At 34.7% G+C, this 8,285-nt stretch overlaps 1 protein-coding gene across 1 annotated transcript; it reads right to left on the bottom strand.

Moving 5' to 3' along the window:
- Nucleotides 4,704-5,738, bottom strand: LOC109329289 (uncharacterized mitochondrial protein AtMg00810-like). The gene is made up of 2 exons (XM_019562968.1): nt 5,134-5,738; nt 4,704-4,929 (listed from the first exon to the last, which is right to left on the bottom strand). The coding sequence occupies exons 1-2, from the start codon at nt 5,736-5,738 to the stop codon at nt 4,704-4,706; spliced, it is 831 nt and encodes a 276-aa protein (XP_019418513.1).

The raw sequence follows: 8,285 nt of genomic DNA, 5'->3' as shown, positions 1-8,285 counted from the left end.
GGTTTGGGACCTTGTTGAGTTACCAGAAGATTCCAAAACAATTGATTGTAAGTGGGTTTTCAAAACCAAACATGATTCTTATGGTAACCTAGAACGTTATAAGGCCAGACTTGGGCTATACTCAGAAATATGGTATTGATTATAAAGAGACGTTTTCACCAGTATCTAAGAAAGACTCACTTAGGATTTTCATGGCATTGGTGGCTCATTATGATTTGGAGTTACACCAAATGGATGTGAAAACCGCCTTTTTGAATGGGGATTTAATAGAAAAGGTCTATATGGATCAACCAATGGGATTCATAGAGAAAGGAAAAGAACACATGGTGTGTAAACTTAAGAAATCAATATATGGACTTAAACAAGCTTCACGACAGTGGTATCTTCAGTTTAATGACATTATTGTATCCTTTGGGTTTAAGGAAAACATTGTTGATCGATGTATATACCTAAAGGTCAGTGGGAGTAAGTTTATCTTTTTGGTTCTATATGTTGTTGATGATATCTTGCTTGCAACTAATGATCTTGGTCTTTTAAATGAGACTAAGATGTTTCTCTCTAAAAATTTTGAAATGAAAGATATGGGTGAGGCAAGCTATGTGATTGGAATAGAAATATTTCGTGATAGATCACAAGAACTTTTAGGTTTGTCTCAGAAAACATATATTAACAAAATTTTAGAGAGATTCATAATGGTTAAATATTCAGCATCTCCCGTTCCAATTCAGAAATGAGACAAGTTTAGTATGATGCAATGTCTAAAGAATGATTTGAAACGGAAGCAAATGGAAGAAATTCCTTATGCATCTATAGTTGGGAGTTTAATCAGACTTGTACACGATCAGATATTAGTTTTGCAGTTGGAATGTTAGGAAGATACCAGAGTAATCCTGGTATAGAACACTGGAAAGCTGCAAAGAAAGTTCTGAGATACTTACAAGGTACAAAGGATCACATGCTTACTTATAGGAGATCAAATCATCTGGAGGTGATTGGATATTCAGATTCAGACTTTGCCGGATGCATAGACACAAGAAAGTCTACTTTCGGTTATGTGTATTTATTAGCTGGAGGAACTATATCATGAAAGAGTGTGAAGCAGACTGTCATTGCTGCATCCACTATGGAAGTTGAATTTGTGGCATGCTTTGAGGCTACGGTTCATGCTAAATGGCTACGGAAATTTATTTCAGGACTTGGAGTTGTCGACAGTATTGCCAAGCCGCTGAAAATTTATTGTGATAATTCTGCAGCAGTCTTCTTTTCTAAAAACGACAAGTATTCCAAAGGTGCTAAACATATGGAGGTGAAATACTTTGCCGTTAAAGAAGAAGTTCAGAAACTTAGAGTGTCAATTGAGCATATTAGCACTAACCTTATGATTGCAGACCCTTTGACGAAAGGGTTACCTCCCAAAATATTTACTGGTCATGTAACAAATATGGGTATTATGTTTGCAAATGAATGTTGAACATTATGTTATTAATAAAGTCTCAATATTTTGACACTTCGAGCTCGTTAATATTTAAGTTTCTGATTAATATTTTATTTTCACACTTATGTACACATGTGAGAATGATAATGTTGAAAATAAAATTTTCTTTCTAAATGACATTATTATATGATTCTCATTAATGTGTCATGTAAGAATAAAGCTAATGTAGTAGTACATGGAAGGGACTATATCGAATAAGTGATGTACAACCGCCATGACTCTTATTAGTTCTTGTTCTTAATCATGACTTGTAATGTAATGAATATGGAAAACATATTCTGAATATGCGCATTATGTTTGATGTTTATAAAATCATGAATTGTATTGTCACATGAGATATGAGACAAATAGGAGAATGTAAGAAATTAAATATGCATCTTGTGACATGAATGAATGTATTATTTCATTGTTTGAATGATATAACTCTTGGATGAAGAGTTATCAATGAAATGTTAAGATTTTTGGGAAAGAGCCTATATATACTGCTTGATGGAAGCATTATACTAACAATAAAAAATGACCAGAAACATTGTCCCTATCTCTGCTCATAAAGATTGCTCTATCAGCCATCACTTAAGGAAGAGCATAGTAAGAACGGAAAGGAAATAGAAGAGTTACTCTATAAATTAAGAACATCAAGAACACCAAACAACTACTAAATGGAGGATCGTATCGCCATGAGTAAAGGTTAGTAATCTATAACTATTCTTTATTGTGAAAACTATGATTTTTTAAGATTCATTTAAGCATGACTTCCAAATAAAGTTTACAAACACATCTCTTCAATCATCTCATTCATGCATACATCTCATTCATTCCCGGGCTTTAATATAATCATATTTCTCTAGATAATATATTCCTTTTCTTGGTAAAGAAAGACCACTTGTATAGCTAGTCATGGAAGATATAAATATGCATATCTAAATGATGGGCTTGCCGTTGCACTATGCTCCGCGTGGCTAATGAAATCTTGAAGACACTTGTTTGGAACATACTGTAAATTCTAAATGTGAACACTAGTTTTCTTACAACCTTTTCTTTTCTTTTTTGTCTTGTTTTTGACATGCTATTAAAGTGAATTTGCCAGAGCAGTAATTCTAAGTTCTCTAATGGAGTGGTTAAGACGCACCATGATGAAAGAGCCCATAAGAAGTCGACACACTTCTACTCCAAAGTTTTTTTGCTTTGTATATCTTCACCTTTTTTTAGTAAGAAACTAATTTCTTTCGAGATTTGTGGTTGTCTCTTCTAACAAGTGTCATTCCCATGAATTGAACATTCAATATTAAAAATCTAGTAAAATGTTACATCACTAGACCAACACTTTATTGGTAAGTAGACTTCAGAGTTTAAATCTGATCATAAATAGCTCAGTTATTGAATGTAAAGCAAAAGTTGCGCCAAATCATTTAAGGCCAAATTAAATAGGGGACTTGAAATATAAAGTTATGAATAACTTTAAAAGTTGGACATTTGTAATATAAATATTATATTGTGAATTATATGACCTTATTTAAGACTACGTAGTTGGTTCTTTAGCACATATTTTTAAACTTAATTATTAGACGAGTGAGGCATGATTTCAGTTATAAACTTATAATTATAACCTTTAATCTTGAGTGTTTTATTATACATGTTTTTATTAGCATTGCATGTGTACATAATTTGTTTAGGTATGTGTGTAAATAATTATGAATAATATCATCCAGTTAAACTATGTAATCTAATTCATTGAACCTTAACCATAAATTTTCTTATTTGTAATTATATTGGTTGACTCTTTTTGTATATTGGAAAGATTTAAACAACAACTAAAACATGAAGAAAAATCCATTTTCAAAATATGGAATACTCTCATAGGAACTGAGTCTATGATCTTCAATTTTTCTAAAGAATCTTACCCAAGTTTCAATGTATAATCCACTAATATATTTCCCTCCCTCAGAATATTTTAGTATTGAATAACTCATACTTACAACATCAACAACATTACTCTATCTATATAGTTCTTATAAAACTTTCCTAGTAGATAATAAATTAATAAGAAAATGTATACAGATGGTCTCACTTTAGGATAAAATATTAGTTGATATACCATCACCATATCATTTACGATCAATCAATAGCAATCTAATGATATATATTTTGCTATATATCATATTATTATTCACCAAGAGTACTATGATGGTCTCGAACCAAGGTCTATAAATATAATTTTTGAGACCTTTCAAACAAAATATCATTTTTAAGATGAGAAAATTTTTATATATTGGCAGTGTATGAGTTTTATACACTGTCATTGCATCACTTATAATTCAGGTTTAATCATCATTGATTTTTCAAAAAATAATAATATAAATGAATGGTGAATGATATAATATCTATGTATAAATCTTTATAATGATAGTGCATAGATATTACCTTTTTTTAAGATAGGTGAAATCCTTGATTTCTATTTCAATTGAAGGATGTTGTAATTAAAATAGTAAATATAGAAGTTAGTATGAAGAAAATATTAATATGTTTGGATGATGTAGTTGGTAATTACGTTAATATCAAAGACTAAAGGTCCCTAGTTTGTACCTGCTTAATGACTTTGTTTATTATTTTAAAAAATCTATTAGCAAAATATAATTCTAAGCTGATCTTCCATAGGGATCTGAAGAGAGTTTGAGATGAATTATTTGACCATATCAAACATATGTTTTATCAATTTTTAAAGAGACCACATGAAAATAATGAAGTGGAACATGTCATAATCATTTCTCAGTCCTTTACCCAAGGTCTTTTATTATCTGGAACTCGTGAAACACATGTGGATACCATAAGTTTTTCAAAATGTATCAACTTAAAAATGTGAGTTGATCTTAAAGTCACTGCGCAGGGAAGGTGCGGAAGAAGAAAGGTATATCAATGTTCAACATTTAAGCATGAAGAAGAAGAAGAGAAATCAGCTTAAAGGCATTCAACAACCGTTTCTATATTAAGTAAGTAGTTACAAGAGGTTAGGATTAGAATCCTATATATAGCATAACTAAGTGGACTAGAAAATAATAAAGGCCCATTGTATTTTAGTGAAGGCAAAAACAGAAAATAGAGAAAAGAGAAGTGGGCTCCATCAGAAATAGGAAAGGCCCAAGAAGAGTTTAGAGAAGGAAGAAGACTCCATTGAAGCTTGAGGATGAAGGTATTTGATTTACATCCCCCCTCAAGGTGGAAGGTGGAGGTCATGAAGCCCCAGCTTGGAAACAAAGATTTGAAAGTGTTTAGTTGGTAATGGCTTTGTAAAAGCATCAACCAATTGTTCTGAAGAAGAAACTGGAAGAAGCTTAACGAGGCCTTGATGAATCTTCTCACGAACGACATGACAATCAATTTCGATGTGTTTCGTGCATTCATGAAAAACTGGGTTGTGAGCAAGGTAAATAGCAGATCTGTTGTCACAAAAAACAGGGGTTGGAATTTGCAAGGGGGCGTGGAGATCATTGAACAGGTAGTTCAACCACTGAATTTCGCAAACAAGCATTCCCAAAGCACGGTATTCGGCTTCAGAGGATGAGTGACTCACTGTCTTCTATTTCTTTGTTTTCCAGCAAATAATGGAAGTTCCAAGAAAAATACAAAACCCGGTGATAGACCTCCTAGTGTCAATACAGCAACCCCAGTCAGAGTCAGCAAAAGCAGAGAGATTGAGGTTGGAAGTGGAGGAGAAGAAAAGGCCTAGTGAAGGCGAAGATTTGATGTAGTGTAGGACACGGATAGTAGCTTGATAATGAGTGTCATGAGGGGATTCCATGTAGAGGCTTAGTTGTTGAATAGCATAAGAGAGATCTGGCCTGGAGATTGTGAGGTATATGAGTCTCCCAACAAGACGTCTATAGAGTGAATGGTCAGGTAATGGTGAGCCACGATTGAGTTGTAGTTTGGTTGATGGATCAAATAGTGTTTTGTAAGGCTTGGAAGCTAAGGTACCTGTGTCTTGTAATAAGGAAAGAGCATATTGTCGCTGATTGAGAAGTAAGCCAGTTTTGGATATGGAAACTTCAAGGCCCAAGAAGAATCTGAATTGGCCAAGATCTTTGATTTTGTAAGCGTGATCTAATGCTTGTTTAACAATTTGAATTTCACATAAATTGTTGCCAGCTAACACTAGGTCATCGACATAGACCAAGATGGCAGTGAATGAAGTGGAAGATGACTTGGTGAACAAGGCTTGATCAGCACATGAGTGTTGGAATCCCATGGATTTTAGTTTTGAGGACAGGGTAAAATGTCATTCACGACTTGCTTGTTTGAGGCCATATAACGATTTGTGTAGTTTGCAAACAAGTGAAGAATAGGGGTGAAGTAGGCCAGGGGGAGGTTGCATATAAACTTCTTCATGTAGGTCTCCATGTAGGAAGGCATTATTGATGTCAAGTTGTTCCAAGATTTTGATGCTGCAAGAGCAAGGATGATTCTGACAGTGGTAATCTTGACCACAGGATAAAAGGTGTCAAAGTAATCAATGCCCTCCGTTTGATTGAAGCCTTTAGCTACGAGTCTGGATTTATACCTTTCAAGGCTGCCATCAGCATGTAATTTGACCTTATAAACCCATTTGCATCCAATGGGAGTTTTATCTCTAGGCAGGTCAACAAGTGACCATGTGTTGTTGAGAGCAAGGGCCTTAAGTTCACTATGCATTGCCTCCTGCCAGCAGGGTAAGGTGGAAGCTTGTTTGTAGGAGGATGGTTATGAGATTGTTGAGAAGGAGCAACAAAACTTCTTGTAAGAATTAGAGCAATTAGTATAGTTGAGGCAATCTGATAGGGGATATAGTATACCTGGTGTATTTTTGGAGAAACAGGTGAGGAAGAGTTGGTTGTAATTAGATTACAATGGTAATCTTGCAATTGGGTAGGTTGTCTACGAATTCTGGTTGATTGCCTTATTGCAGGAGGATCATGGTCTGCACTGATTTGAGGATTTTGAATTAGAGTAGATGAGATAAGGTCGGGAATGGGGAGTATGTGATCAGTAATATCAGTAGTTGGTGTAAGTGATGGTAAGGTCTTGGAGATAGGAGGTGGAGTGATATCTGTCATAAACTGAAAAGGAAAGTGAGTTTCATAAAAAATAACATTTCTAGATATGAAAATAGAGTTAGAATTCCAATCATATAGGATGTAGCCTTTTGTGCCTTCTTGAAAACCAAGAAAGGCACTCTTAATGGATCTTGGGTCAAATTTGCCTCTGTGAGAGTTGATGGTAGAAGCATAGCAAAGACATCCAAAGAGTTTGAGTTGATCAATGGGTGGATGTGTGTTATGCAGACAGTAGTAAGGGCTAGTGTGCTTTAGTAGGGGAGTTGGTAGTCTATTAACTATATAGACAGCATGCTTAATTGCAAAATTCCAAAGCTTAGCTGGTAGGTGAGATTGATGTACTAGAGTCCTTGCAATGTTGAGTATGTGTTGATGTTTCCTCTCAACTATACCATTTTGTTGAGGGTTTCAACACAAGTTGTTTGGTGAATAATGCCTTGAGAATGAAGAAAGTCATGCATTAGAAATTCAACTCCATTATCACTTCTTAGGATCTTGAGTTTAGTATTAAATTGAGTCTGAATGAGAGAGACAAAATTGATAATGTTGGGTCTGGTTTCTGCTTTGGTTTTCATGAGTATTGCCCAAGTGAACCTAGTATAATCATCCACCAAAGTTAGAAAATATTTGTGCCCATACATTGAGGAAATGGCATAAGGGCCCCAAATATCTGCATGAAGTAATTCAAAGGGGTGTGTGGTGTGTGATATATTGTTGGGAAAGGGAAGCTTTCTTTGTTTAGATGAGTGGCAAACATTACATGGAATAGAGTCAATTGTATTATGAGTAAAGCAATATTGTTTAGCAAGAATTAACATGATAGATTTAGGTGCATGACCAAAACGTAAATGTCATATACAATCTTTAGTATTTTGAGAAGTGCTAGTATTAAAAACAAAAGAATGAGAAGAGTTGGTTCTTGTTTGAAAGCAAGAACAATCCTTGTAGTAAACCTAGCTGAACCAATCATCTTGTTGGTGCTATTCTGCAAGATCGCACACTGATGCTGAGAAAAAATCAAGTGACATGCTAAAGATTGCATTAGCTTGGTAACAGAAATAAGATTGATATGGAATTGTGGTACAAATAATACATGAGATAAAGTCAAATGAGTAGTCAATTTGACAGATCCAGAAATAGTAGTAGTTACTCTATCACCATTAGGTAAAGTGATAGATATAGGAGTTATAGTTGTGTATGTGGTGAAATTGGCAATTTGATGAGTAATCTGATTAGTGGCCCCAGTATCTAGGAGCCATATAGAGTTAAGGTGAATACCTGGTGTAGGAGTGAGTGATGCAGAATTTACCACAGAGTTGGCTGAATGTGTTTGGTTCTTCTTGGATTGATGTAGTAAGTCCAAGATGCCTTGTACTTGTTCTTCAGTGAAACCAGTGTTGTTATTATGTGTTTGGTGAGCAGCCTCATTGTTGGTGCTTGTATCAAAGGATTATCCAGTTGTATGGTTAACCATCTTAGAGGATCTTGTAGATTGATATCCAGGAGGATAGTCATGTTTGAGATAACAAGTCTCAATGGTGTGGTTGGTTCTTTCATAATAAGTGCAGAATCTGTTGTTCTGCCCTCTTCCAAACCCAGTGACCCTGTTTCCTCTGCCCCTAAAAGGAATGACACCTCTGCCTCAAAAGGAATTGTTGGTGGAGTTATTCCTATATTGTGAGTCTTACCTAGAGCTAACATTC

The sequence above is a fragment of the Lupinus angustifolius genome, chromosome LG16, assembly GCF_001865875.1.
Source record: "Lupinus angustifolius cultivar Tanjil chromosome LG16, LupAngTanjil_v1.0, whole genome shotgun sequence".
Classification (NCBI taxonomy): domain Eukaryota; kingdom Viridiplantae; phylum Streptophyta; class Magnoliopsida; order Fabales; family Fabaceae; genus Lupinus; species Lupinus angustifolius.
This window is presented reverse-complemented; position numbering and strand designations above follow the sequence as displayed.